The 14,571-nt window shown below is 37.6% G+C and overlaps 2 protein-coding genes across 2 annotated transcripts; both read right to left on the bottom strand.

Moving 5' to 3' along the window:
* Nucleotides 1–1,055: 1,055 nt before the first annotated feature.
* On the bottom strand, nucleotides 1,056–4,014 carry LOC148544575 (uncharacterized). Its single transcript, XM_088497800.1, has 2 exons — nucleotides 3,396–4,014; nucleotides 1,056–1,081 (listed from the first exon to the last, which is right to left on the bottom strand). The coding sequence occupies exons 1-2, from the start codon at nucleotides 4,012–4,014 to the stop codon at nucleotides 1,056–1,058; spliced, it is 645 nt and encodes a 214-aa protein (XP_088353926.1).
* Nucleotides 4,015–4,181: 167 nt separating this feature from the next.
* On the bottom strand, nucleotides 4,182–7,878 carry LOC148544574 (uncharacterized). The gene is made up of 3 exons (XM_088498961.1): nucleotides 7,338–7,878; nucleotides 4,725–4,811; nucleotides 4,182–4,243 (listed from the first exon to the last, which is right to left on the bottom strand). The coding sequence occupies exons 1-3, from the start codon at nucleotides 7,876–7,878 to the stop codon at nucleotides 4,182–4,184; spliced, it is 690 nt and encodes a 229-aa protein (XP_088355087.1).
* Between the last annotated feature and the right edge of the window lie 6,693 nt (nucleotides 7,879–14,571).

Raw genomic sequence — 14,571 nt, 5'->3', positions numbered from 1 at the left:
GGCTTGAGAGACTCCATCATAGAAGGTTTAGATCTGAAGCCACTCGAAAAAGACATAGTGTAGACATTTTCTAAACATCTCTTTATACCTTTTCCAAACTTCACAAAGCGATTCTCCATCCTTTTGAGAAAAGGATTTAATATCATTCCTCAAACGAGCTAATTTTGGAGAGGGAAGTACTTAGTTATGAATTTGCTAACTAAATTCTCCCAAGAAGTAATGCTGCCCAAGTGTTGAGCTTGGAGCCATTGTGTGGCTCTATCTCTTAAAGAAAATGGGAATAGCCTTAGCCAGATGGCTTCGGAGCTAACACCATTACTCTTCACTGTGTCACATAGCTACAGAAAACTAGCTATGTGTATGTTCGAATCTTCTTGCTGGCTACCACCGAATTGGTCTCGTTGTACCAATTGAATTAGTGATGACTTTAGTTCAAAGTTATTTGCTTGAACTGTGGGTCTCACTATGTGGTGCGCAAAATTGAACTCCACAAGTTTTGCACAGATGAACCGACAAGTGTACCGGGTCATCCAAGTAATACCTCAAGTGAGTGAGTGTAACACCCTACCACACAAAGCTTTACGCTTAAGTCGTAAAACAGAGGTGATGTGGTATTACGACCTCTAAAATAAAATAAGTACATATAATAGCAGAAGAGTTATAATATGCTAGGAGCCTTGAAGAATAGGGGAAATAAAAAATCGCGAGATAAAAGCGCAACGCTCAAGGAACGAGTTAACTTGCATGCTAAGAAAACCGTAACTGTCAAACATAAGATAACAGAAGTAGGAATAGAGTGCCAAAGATACAAAATAACAAGCTCCTAACTCAGCCTGCGAAGTCAAGACTGGCCGGAGAATATTTACACATATATACATACATATCCAAAATCCAAAAGTACATACACACAATCCTGCCTCTCCATAAACCTCTAAGAGGATCAAAAAGGACAAGTTATGCGGAGAGAAAGCTAAGTACATATATATACATCACTGTACAGCAAAACTATACAACAACACTATCCAGTAACCCCTCCGCTTTAAGAGTCCAGACGACTAACGAGATGGCTCCCGACCTGCATCTGAAAATCAACAACATAGTATGGAATGAGAACCGGAGGTTCTCAGTATGGTAAAGGTGCCACACACATAATATATAAGGTCCTGGGAATGCCAGAGGCAATCCTAGAACGCCGACACTCAGATTGTAGAGCTTAAAGTATTAAACAGAAGCCATAAAAGGTGGTTTCCTAAAAATATTTAATCCTAACTTAACTTAACCTTAAATCTAAGTCCTATACTGCCATTCCTCCATACCTCCAATTCCATCATGCATTTTCACAGACAAATAAACAGATAAAGGCAAACACAAGAAGGTTACAACTACTGCAGGTAACAAATACACATTTAGCATGGCAAATACAAATAGGCACACCCAATTAGAGCACAAGCAAGTAATTCAAGTAATATGCATATGATGCATGCCTGTCCTATGGCTGATGAGGCTCATCTGTCGGTTATCCAGCCAACCCGACAAGTCTGAATTGTCCTTAGACTGTCCCCCGACGTGCATCCCCAAGAGTCTATGCATAGATTTTTCTCAAATAATCAATATTGCTCAATGGGGGTAACATTCCCGGGAATTTATATAGTGCCCGGTCACACTTACGTCGTAGGGTCAACAGAGTATCGAGTTTTCAACCTGGTACACGTGGTGGCAAGCCACGACACTTAATCCAGGGAATCTCGTATCTCAGATTATTCAAATTCATAAGCCATATAAATAATTCAATTATAATTCATCAACATCCACATCATTCTCAATTGCATCTCATTCATCATCATACATTAAACATATTCAATCCTTATCCTTCATTATATCACACCTCCCATTCCGTCCATCAATAGTTCCAATTCAAAACATAAGTCATTCTTTTCTAAATGAATCAAACTTAAAACATGCTCATTTTCTTAATAACTCAAAATCAAACCATATAACCTTTGAATCTAAATCTTTCTAAATAATCATATAACAAAATCTCTAATCTCTAATTTTTATAAAATTTCGGCAGCATCTCCTCTAAAACTCGGACTTTGCCACCCTGTTCGGGTCCAAACCTGTATTCTTTTCAATTCAACATTTCCTTCCTTATTATCATAACAATCTCCACAAAAATCTACCTCAGATCAACAATTAAACTCATACAAAATTCAAATCCAACAACCAAAATTCAACTAAGAGTCATAGTTCACAAATCCTAGGCTTTTAACACAAAATACCTCAAATCAATAATTCATCGAATCGTTAATTAATCAACAAGCACCAAACCAACCATGTTCATCAACAATAACATTCAACTATAATTCTCTCCAAATTAACATAACAACATTCACCATCCAAAATTAATAACTAATTATCCAATAAACTTCAACCAATTATATTCATCGACAAATTACTAAATATTAAATATACACCTGCATTCCAACTTATCCTATGGTCATCTAGCCTAAGTTTTCACAGAACATTATATATTAAATGCAAGAAACCTAAACCATACCTTAGCTGATTTCCACATAACGACCAAAGCTATTTATTCAAAACCAAGACAACCCCTCAAAACTCAACTAATCCGCTTCCTCCAAGTTCCAGTATTCACAATTTCAAGCTCCAATTATTTATTTTCAACCTAATACACATTCATAATACATATATACCCAATTTAATACTCAAAGCTCGAATTTAATGAAAATAAAATAGAATTATCGTATCCTCACCTTACCCAAGCTTCACATAAGCAAGAGTGAACGTTTCTCTCAAGCTAATTGGATCCTAAAACATCAGAAATCAAAGAAATTCAATATTCCCACTTAAAATTCGAAAATTGGGGGAAAAGAGGGCTGAGAATGATTAAACAAATTACCAGTGAAATTGTTCCGGTAGAAATGTAGAGCTCGACGCGGTGGACGCGTGGCCGCAAACGGTGCGGCGATTGGAGCTCGGACGGAGAAGTTACGGGGATCGGAAATTAACGTGAGGGTTACGGGAATGTTTCTCGTTTCTCTTCTCCCTGGAAGCTGAAAGCTTCGTTGCTGCAGTAATGAGGGAGAAGACAAAGCTGGGTTCATTTAATAGGGCTGGTCCGGTTGAACCGACAGCCTAGTTCGGGTCCGGTTCAACCGGTTCGGTACTTTCGGTCCAATCTTGGACCGTTTTCTTCAAAATTAGTGTCAAAATTCTCATTTCAATGAGCTCTACCCTAATTTAATATAATATTCACATTTCTAGTCCTCCTTATTAAAAATTAATTTATTGACTAATTATCTACTAATTTAATCGGGGTTTACATTCTACCCACCTAACAAAGAATTTTGCCCTCAAAATTCAAATCTAGTTACCTGAAAAGAGATGTGGATAGTCCTGTCGCATATCTGATTCGAGCTCCCAGGTATGTTCCTCGATACCAGCTCGACTCCAAGCTACTTTTACCAATGATACTTCCCTTCCTCGTAATCGTTTAACGCTGGTGTCATCAATTCTTTCCGGAATTACCGGAAGTGTTAGATCTTCTCTTACTTGGATTGGTTCTGGTTCCAGAACATGACTTGCGTCAGGAGTATACTTTCGAAGCTGTGATACATGAAATACATCGTGCAAATTCGAAAGGTACGGCGGTAAGGCAATTCTATAAGCCACTGGTCCAATTCTCTTCAGAATCTCAAATGGTCCAATATAACGGGGATTCAGTTTCTTGGTCTTAATAGCTCTTCCCACTCCAGTGGTTGGTGTAACTTTCAAAAAGGCATGTTCTCCTTCTTCAAATTCCAAAGGCTTTCGCCTCTGGTCAGCATAGCTCTTTTGGCGGCTTTGGGCTATAAGCATTCGACTACGAATCTTCTTTATCTGCTCAGTCGTTTCAGCTATCATCTCAGGCCCTAATAAACTCCTTTCTCCAGTTTCATACCAACACAGTGGAGATTGACATTTTCTGCCATACAGAGCTTCATATGGAGCCATTCTGATGCTCGCATGATAGCTATTATTATAAGCAAACTCTACTAATGGCATATATCGATCCCAGCTCGCCGGCTGGTCCAAAACACAAGCCCTTAGCATATCCTCCAAGGTCTGAATAGTTCTCTCTGACTGACCATCTGTCTGAGGGTGATATGCAGTACTCAAACTTAACTGAGTCCCGAATGCACGCTGAAAAGCTCCCCAGAACCTTGATGTGAAACGAGGATCCCTATCAGATATAATGGTAGTAGGCACGCCATGTAACCTGACAATCTCTTTAATATACATTCGAGGCAATTCCTCCATTGTGCAACTTATTCGGATAGGAAAAAAGTGAGCTGATTTTGTTAGTTGATCCACAACCACCCAAATAGCGTCACAACCAGATCGGGTTCTAGGCAAACCTATTATAAAATCCATTGCGATACTCTCCCATTTCCATTGTGGAATCTCCAAAGGCTGAAGGGTCCCTGATGGTCTCTGATGCTCAATCTTAACCTTCTGACACGTTAAACATTTAGATACATACAATGCCACATCATTCTTCATACCTGGCCACCAGAACATCGCTTTCAGATCTTGATACATTTTAGTGCTCCCTGGGTGAATTGAAAACCCGCTCTTATGAGCTTCCTTTAAGATTCTCTGTCGCATGTCTCCAATATCTGGCACAATAATCCGATTCTTGAATCTCCATAAACCATCCTGACCTTCTAACACTCTCCACTGTTTCCCCTGTTCGACTGCTGGTAATACCTTACGTAACGCTTCACTGTCTCGATGAGCCCTCAGAAGTTCTGATTTAAAATCACTTGAAATTTGCAACTGACTCAAACACAGGATTCCAGATTCTTCTCTAACTCCCAAATTCAAACCTTGGAATGCCTTCAGTAACTCTTCCTCCCGTAGCATCATCCAAGCTGCATATAAAGACTTCCGACTCAAAGCGTCTGCCACAACGTTCGCTTTTCCTGGATGATAATTCAATTCAAAATCATAATCTTTCAGAAGTTCCATCCATCTCCTCTGACGCATATTCAATTCTTTCTGCTCAAAAAGATACTTCAAACTCTTATGGTCTGAGAAAACATGAAACTTAACACCATAGAGATAGTGCCTCCAAATCTTTAAAGCAAACACAACAGCAGCAAGTTCCAAATCATGTGTCGGATAGTTCATTTCATGCGGTCTTAATTGCCGTGAGGCGTATGCTATAACATTCTGGTGCTGCATCAGAACACACCCCAAACCTTTCAGAGATGCATCACAATACACTTCAAACGGTTCACTTGGTTCAGGTAATACCAATAAAGGTGCAGTAGTCAACCTGTGCTTCAATGCCTGGAAACTCTCTTCACATTCCGGAGTCCAGATAAAAGGTGTATCCTTCCTAGTCAACTTAGTTAAAGGTAAGGCGAGTTGTGAAAATCCTTTAATGAATCTGCGATAATACCCCGCCAAACCTAGGAAACTCCTGATTTCTGTCACTGAAGTTGGTCGCTCCCAATTCATCATTGCTTCCACCTTAGCAGGATCCACAGCTATCCCCTGCTTACTCACCACGTGGCCGAGAAACTTCACTTCACTCTTCCAGAACTCACATTTAGATAACTTAGCATATAACTTCCTGTCTCTCAGAATTTGCAGCACAGTTCGCAAGTGATCAGCATGTTCCTCTTCAGACTTAGAATAAACGAGAATATCATCAATGAAGACAATAACAAACTTGTCCAGATACGGACAGAAAATCCTGTTCATATAATCCATAAATACTGCCGGGGCATTAGTTAACCCAAAAGACATCACTGTATACTCATAATGACCATAACGCGTCCTGAAAGCAGTTTTCGGAATATCCTCGTCTCTAACCCTTATCTGATGATATCCGGATCGCAGGTCAATCTTAGAAAACACACCAGCACCCTGTAACTGATCCATTAGATCATCGATTCTAGGCAACGGATATTTATTCTTCACAGTGATCTTATTCAATTGCCGATAATCGACACACAGCCGCATACTCCCATCCTTCTTCTTTACCAGTAACACTGGTGCTCCCCACGGAGAAACACTTGGTCGGATAAAATGCTTACCCAACAGATCTTCCAGCTGAGCCTTCAGTTCAGCCATTTCTAAAGGCGACATCCTATAAGGAGTAATTGAAATTGGACCGGATCCAGGTACCAACTCAATTGCGAATTCCACTTCCCGGTTAGGTGGAAATTCATTAATATCATCCGGAAACACATCTGGAAATTCACATACAACAGGAATCTGCTCTAAACTCTGATCATCACCTGATACTCCCGCAGTTAATAACATAATACCCTGACATTCAGTTCCAGAACAGTTTACTATCATAGAATTCAAATAGTAACTATTCACCACAACCGGTGCTTCTGACCCTTCTGGCATAAACTGTACTGACTTCTCAGAACAATCAAGCAAAACATGATTCTTGGATAACCAATCCAATCCCAAAATGAGATCAAGACCAGTCATAGGCAAACAAATCAAATCATGCACAAATTCACGCTGTTGCACTCGAAAAGGAACTTGTGGACATTCTATCCTAGTCACCATAACTTCATGAGTAGCATTATATACTTTCAAATCATAACCTAAAACCACCATTCTCAATCCTAATTCATGGGCCTTTTCAAATGCAATAAATGAATGAGACGCTCCTGAATCAAATAAAGCATTTAAGATTTTACCAGCCATTTCACAATTACCTCTAATCAGTGTCTCAGATCCCTCAGCACCAATGGTAGAAGTGGTGTATACTCTCCCCGCCGGCTGCTGCACCCTACCAGTCTCATACTTCTTCTTCTCAGGGCAATTACTGGCTATATGCCCGGGCTGTCCACAGGAATAGCACACTCCAAGTCCTAGTCTGCACGGAACTCCAGGATGATACTTTCCGCACTTCTGACAATTCAGATCTTGCTGTGGCTGCTTCCCAAACCTTTTTCCTTGACTAGCATTAGTATTCAGCCTTCTGTAATTACCTTGACCCTGAGTCTGCTGCGAAACAAAACCTCCACGTTTGAAATTCCTACCTCTCGGAGCAAAGTTCCTCCCTGAAGGCCTCTGAAAAGGCACCCTCAAACTCCCTTTCTTTGCTGCCGCCTTCCTCACACAATCCTCAGCCACCTTACTCTTATTCACCAATTCAGAAAATACCCTGATCTCCATTGGGGCAACGAAGCTCAGAATATCGCTCCGAAGACCTCCCTCATATTTAATACACTTCCATTCAGCAAAATCTTCAGGCGCACCTTGACAGATACGAGAAAAGCGACATAACTCCTCAAATTTACTGGTATACTCAGCAACAGTCATCTGTCCCTGCTTTAACTGCATTAATTCAAGTTCCTTGGCATTTCTGGCTGAATTAGGAAAATATTTCTTATAGAACTCTGTCCGGAAAACCTCCCAAGGAATCGCAGCACCATCAGGCTGCAGGATACGTCGTGTTCCCTGCCACCAATACTGAGCTTCACCTTGCAGCTGATAAGTTCCAAATTCAACCCATTGCTCTTCAAGAACCTGTTGGGCCTGCAACGCCCTTTCCATAGCCTGAATCCAGTTATCTGCATCAGTGGGATTTGAGGTTCCCCTAAAAGTCGGAGGGCGAACTTTCAGAAATGTGGCAAGTGTCATAGGACCATCCTCATCATTATTATTCCCATGATTACCCTGATTTATCTGATTACCCAATGCCTCGGCTGTTGCCTGCATAGCTGCAGCCATATTTCCCAGGACAGCCATAAAGTCTACTGGATCAGTCCCTATGGGAGCAGGAGTAACGGTGCCTCTCCTACCTCTACCTCGCCCGCGATCGCGTCCGCGAGTCGACATCTGGTCCCTATACACACCAAACAAGTGATATTAAGTTGATCAGTCTCAATATCGTAGGTCTAATGCTTTAAGTTCCAAATGCATGCTCACAAACGTTTATGCCATATATATCAATCAGATATCCTAATAGCACATAAACACATATACAGAGAATGCACAGAAGCACAATCAGTCCGTCTTTCAGGCTCTATAGGAACGAACTGCTCTGATACCATAATGTAACACCCTACCACACAAAGCTTTACGCTTAAGTCGTAAAACAGAGGTGATGTGGTATTACGACCTCTAAAATAAAATAAGTACATATAATAGCAAAAGAGTTATAATATGCTAGGAGCCTTGAAGAATAGGGGAAATAAAAAATCGCGAGATAAAAGCGCAACGCTCAAGGAACGAGTTAACTTGCATGCTAAGAAAACCGTAACTGTCAAACATAAGATAACAGAAGTAGGAATAGAGTGCCAAAGATACAAAATAACAAGCTCCTAACTCAGCCTGCGAAGTCAAGACTGGCCGGAGAATATTTACACATATATACATACATATCCAAACTCCAAAAGTACATACACACAATCCTGCCTCTCCATAAACCTCTAAGAGGATCAAAAAGGACAAGTTATGCGGAGAGAAAGCTAAGTACATATATATACATCACTGTACAGCAAAACTATACAACAACACTATCCAGTAACCCTTCCGCTTTAAGAGTCCAGAAGACTAACGAGATGGCTCCCGACCTGCATCTGAAAATCAACAACATAGTATGGAATGAGAACCGGAGGTTCTCAGTATGGTAAAGGTGCCACACACATAATATATAAGGTCCTGGGAATGCCAGAGGCAATCCTAGAACGCCGACACTCAGATTATAGAGCTTAAAGTATTAAACAGAAGCCATAAAAGGTGGTTTCCTAAAAATATTTAATCCTAACTTAACTTAACCTTAAATCTAAGTCCTATACTGCCATTCCTCCATACCTCCAATTCCATCATGCATTTTCACAGACAAATAAACAGATAAAGGCAAACACAAGAAGGTTACAACTACTGCAGGTAACAAATACACATTTAGCATGGCAAATACAAATAGGCACACCCAATTAGAGCACAAGCAAGTAATTCAAGTAATATGCATATGATGCATGCCTGTCCTATGGCTGATGAGGCTCATCTGTCGGTTATCCAGCCAACCCGACAAGTCTGAATTGTCCTTAGACTGTCCCCCGACGTGCATCCCCAAGAGTCTATGCATAGATTTTTCTCAAATAATCAATATTGCTCAATGGGGGTAACATTCCCGGGAATTTATATAGTGCCCGGTCACACTTACGTCGTAAGGTCAACAGAGTATCGAGTTTTCAACCTGGTACACGTGGTGGCAAGCCACGGCACTTAATCCAGGGAATCTCGTATCTCAGATTATTCAAATTCATAAGCCATATAAATAATTCAATTATAATTCATCAACATCCACATCATTCTCAATTGCATCTCATTCATCATCATACATTAAACATATTCAATCCTTATCCTTCATTATATCACACCTCCCATTCCGTCCATCAATAGTTCCAATTCAAAACATAAGTCATTCTTTTCTAAATGAATCAAACTTAAAACATGCTCATTTTCTTAATAACTCAAAATCAAACCATATAACCTTTGAATCTAAATCTTTCTAAATAATCATATAACAAAATCTCTAATCTCTAATTTTTATAAAATTTCGGCAGCATCTCCTCTAAAACTCGGACTTTGCCACCCTGTTCGGGTCCAAACCTGTATTCTTTTCAATTCAACATTTCCTTCCTCATTATCATAACAATCTCCACAAAAATCTACCTCAGATCAACAATTAAACTCATACAAAATTCAAATCCAACAACCAAAATTCAACTAAGAGTCATAGTTCACAAATCCTAGGCTTTTAACACAAAATACCTCAAATCAATAATTCATCGAATCGTTAATTAATCAACAAGCACCAAACCAATCATGTTCATCAACAATAACATTCAACTATAATTCTCTCCAAATTAACATAACAACATTCACCATCCAAAATTAATAACTAATTATCCAATAAACTTCAACCAATTATATTCATCGACAAATTACTAAATATTAAATATACACCTGCATTCCAACTTATCCTATGGTCATCTAGCCTAAGTTTTCACAGAACATTATATATTAAATGCAAGAAACCTAAACCATACCTTAGCTGATTTCCACATAACGACCAAAGCTATTTATTCAAAACCAAGACAACCCCTCAAAACTCAACTAATCCGCTTCCTCCAAGTTCCAGTATTCACAATTTCAAGCTCCAATTATTTATTTTCAACCTAATACACATTCATAATACATATATACCCAATTTAATACTCAAAGCTCGAATTTAATGAAAATAAAATAGAATTATCGTATCCTCACCTTACCCAAGCTTCACATAAGCAAGAGTGAACGTTTCTCTTAAGCTAATTGGATCCTAAAACATCAGAAATCAAAGAAATTCAATATTCCCACTTAAAATTCGAAAATTGGGGGAAAAGAGGGCTGAGAGTGATTAAACAAATTACCAGTGAAATTGTTCCGGTAGAAATGTAGAGCTCGACGCGGTGGACGCGTGGCCGCAAACGGTGCGGCGATTGGAGCTCGGACGGAGAAGTTACGGGGATCGGAAATTAACGTGAGGGTTACGGGAATGTTTCTCATTTCTCTTCTCCCTGGAAGCTGAAAGCTTCGTTGCTGCAGTAATGAGGGAGAAGACAAAGCTGGGTTCATTTAATAGGGCTGGTCCGGTTGAACCGACAGCCTGGTTCGGGTCCGGTTCAACCGGTTCGGTACTTTCGGTCCAATCTTGGACCGTTTTCTTCAAAATTAGTGTCAAAATTCTCGTTTCGATGAGCTCTATCCTAATTTAATATAATATTCACATTTCTAATCCTCCTTATTAAAAATTAATTTATTGACTAATTATCTACTAATTTAATCGGGGTTTACAGTGAGGGTCAAATCCCACGAAGATTATTGGATTGAGAAAACAATGACTATCTTGTAAATCTTAGTCAGACGATTAGAAAAGGTAGTTGTTCGTTTGAAAGCATAAACAAAATAGTAAAGAACAAAATACCAGATTGATTATGAAAATAGTAATAGAGATTCAGTTAAGGCTTCTGAGATGCATATTCTTTCCGGATTAACTTTTCTTACTGTCTACTTCAATAACGAATGATTCATTCAATGGCAGTTGTAATTGACTAACTCATGTAGCATCCTCATTAAGTTAGCCTCTTCTAAACCATAGCAGTCCACCATATCCGAGCAACTCATGTAGCATCCTCATCAAGTTAGCTCATGGCTTCCCACTATAGCCGAAGGTGAAGACCTAAGCAATCCACTCCCCTTTGCGATCCTACTCAAACATGTATTGAAATAGAAACACTTCATGAGATGAAGAATGAAAATTCACAAGAGAATGGAATCAAACATGTATTGAAATAGAAACAGTAATCTTATTAATCCATGAGAATCAGCAGAGCTCCTAACCCTAACTTAGGAGGTTAAGTAGCTCATAGCTTACAGAAAGTAATAGTAAAATGTAAAAGGGGCAAAGTTTCGGCCGAAGATTCTAAACAAGGGTGATCTTCTCCTATATATAATAACCTAATAACTAAGAAGTACAAAATTATGATAGACTAGACTAGAGGTGCGAGAATCCACTCTTGGGGATGATTGGCGTTGCCTTGTGCCTCTTGGTGGCGTTGAATGCCAGGAATAGGGTGGAATGTGGCGTTCAACGCTGGCTTAGGTTCCTTTGGGGCGTTGAACGCCAGAAAGGGGGTGACTCCTTGGCGGTCAACGCCCAATATGGGCAGACTCCTTCGAAGAAAAGTGTAGACCATTATATATTTCTGGAAAGCTCTAAAAGTTAACTTTCCAAAGCCATTAAGAGCGTGTCATTTAGACCTCTGTAGCTCCAGAAATGCCTATTTGAGTGCATAGAGGTTAAAATCTGACAACATCTGCTACGCTTTCCATGCCTCTGAATCGGACTTTGTCAAAACTCCTCAATTTTAGCCAGAAATTACTCAAAATCATCAGAAAACACAACAACTCAAAGTAGAATCTAAAAATGTGAATTTAGCACCAAAACCTATGAAAATATAATAAAACTTAAACAAAATATAACTAAAACAATATGAAAATGATGCCAAAAAACGTATAAAATATCCACTCATCACTTGCGACTTTTGCAGCTATCAAGGATAGGTGTAGTGTAATCACCAAGGGTCCGTCTCACATTATTATTTTCCTCTACCATGATTTTTACCTCTTCTCTCCTAGCCCTTGATTCTTTTTTTATTTGTGCAAGCGTCTTCTTAATTTTCAGATCGAAGATAATGCAATCTTCTTTTTCTTTTCATGTATAAAAACAAAAAATCAAATGCACTGTGTGGAATAAAAAAGAAGAATAAAGAAGAAAAAAAGAATTAAACTAAATAAAGAAAAGAAAATAAACAACATAAAATAAAATAAAACAAGATCTAATTTAGTGATTTAACCAGATATATGTTGCCAATATCAATTAATCCCTGACAACAGTGCCAAAAACTTGATGATCTAAAATTGATACGCTCGAATATTGGCAGGTGCACCAAATCGCTCCATGTAATACCACAGTGAGTGGATATCATTCCCACGAGAATTAACGGATTGAATCAAGCAACTCTAATTGAATATCTAATTAGATCGATCAAACATTGGCAAGAGGATTGTGAATCTTAAAGTAGAAGCAAAGAACAGTGAAAAAGATTGTTGATTGTGAATAAGAGAAGGATTAGAAATTTTGGTAAAGTAATCAGGGAATGGGATGCTAAAGACTTCGGAGGTGTTTAACTCTTAGAAAAAATAATACTTGTATTTTCCTACTTTGACTCATGCAAAAAATTTTTCACAGCAAATTATTTATAATCAAATTCCAATTCCTTGGCCGTTTAATTTCTCTTAACTTAATTAATTGCTAATTCCTTGGTTAACTAATTAAGAGAAGTGGTTAAGCATGGTTTTGATTTTAAAGCCACACAACTTTCAAAATACTCTTCCTATTCAAGTTGAAAATTATGAGAAAGAGTTTCAAGCTAATTCTAATATTAAATTTTCTAAAATAATAACAAAATCCAAGACAAAATTAGAATATTTTTCAATACTTCTAACCATTAAAGATGAAGAACGAGACTCAATTTTAAAAAAGTAGAAAAGCATGAATCAAAATAAAGAAAACACTAATTCATAAAATCAAATAGAACTCCTAACGTTTAACAAAAGGAGGTTTAGTTACTCATGATAGAAAAGAAAATAACCTAAAACTAATGAGTTCCTTGATCTGTGGATTCCTCTCTATCTGTGAATCTTGTTCACTTATTTATATTCTAGCTTCCTAACTATTTGAAATTCAAAAACTAATCTTATCTTCCGAAGAGTAACACAACAACTTATTCAAATTCAAAATAATAATTCAAATATAATCTAATATAAATTTTAACAACCAAATCTTATCTTTCTAGAAGAAGTTAATGCTAACTAATCCTTTAAATCTTGAATCTTCGTTTGAATTTAGAGCTTCCTGGGAGTGGATTTTTGGACTTAGCGCTTTCCTTTGATGAATTCTGGGCCACTGGGAGTTGGAAATATACTTAAAGCCAGGCTCCAAGATTGAGCATTGGGTGCCCAACACTTTGATTTAAGTGGCCTCTTGGAGTTGGGTGCCAGCCCGTTTTGGCATCTCCCAAGCACAAAGGTGGCCGGGCTTGGATTGCAGGAATTGGGTGCCCGGCTTGGGAGGATCGGCGCCCGGCTTGGAAGTTGAGGAGTTGGGCTTGGTGCAAGCTATTCCTGGCGCTGGGCTTAGTCTCTTCAAGCCTGGTGCCAGCCTTGTGTTTTCTCCTACTTGTGTTTTCTTGTCATTTTTTTTATTTCTTGAAAATAAATTTTGAAAATACAATAGTTCTAAAACAACTCCAAACATATGATTACTCATAAAAAATTTTCTAATAACAAAAGAATTTTAATTCAAATTTAAAAAAACTAATTAACAAGAAACCTAAAAATAACTAAAGATGTCTATACATCAATAATATATAAATTTATTATATAACAAAATAGAAAGAACATGTATATTAATATATAGTATACGAATGATAAGAATTATATATTATTAAGTTATGATAAGTGCATTAAAGTTTTAAATCAATTAATTGAAGTAAAGTATATTATTTCATCACTAGAAAAAAAAGGATAATATTTTAATTTATTACTAATTGTATGCATTAAACGTGATTTATATAAATTTTACTACAATCATACATAATTTTTAAAAATGAGAATACATTATTATATCATTAATTAATTATTAATTATTAAATATTAAATTGATAATTAAATTATAACAATTGCCTTGATTATTAAGTTATCTTCTAACATTCAGTTAATATATTGTTAAATAAAGTATTATCTAAAATTTTTACACATATATATTTTTTGTTTTTTTTGTAGTTATGATCTTATTAGTAATGTCAAGATAACATTCGAGCATAAGATTTGAAAACATAAAGTTAGAATACTTTGATTGTAGAGTATAAAATAATTTAAAATGCATACAATAAAAATCTCCAATTGAAATAGTTTTAA

Source organism: Arachis ipaensis, chromosome B9, assembly GCF_059453495.1.
Source record: "Arachis ipaensis isolate K30076 ecotype BB chromosome B9, ASM5945349v1, whole genome shotgun sequence".
NCBI classification, from domain to species: Eukaryota; Viridiplantae; Streptophyta; class Magnoliopsida; order Fabales; family Fabaceae; genus Arachis; species Arachis ipaensis.
This window is presented reverse-complemented; position numbering and strand designations above follow the sequence as displayed.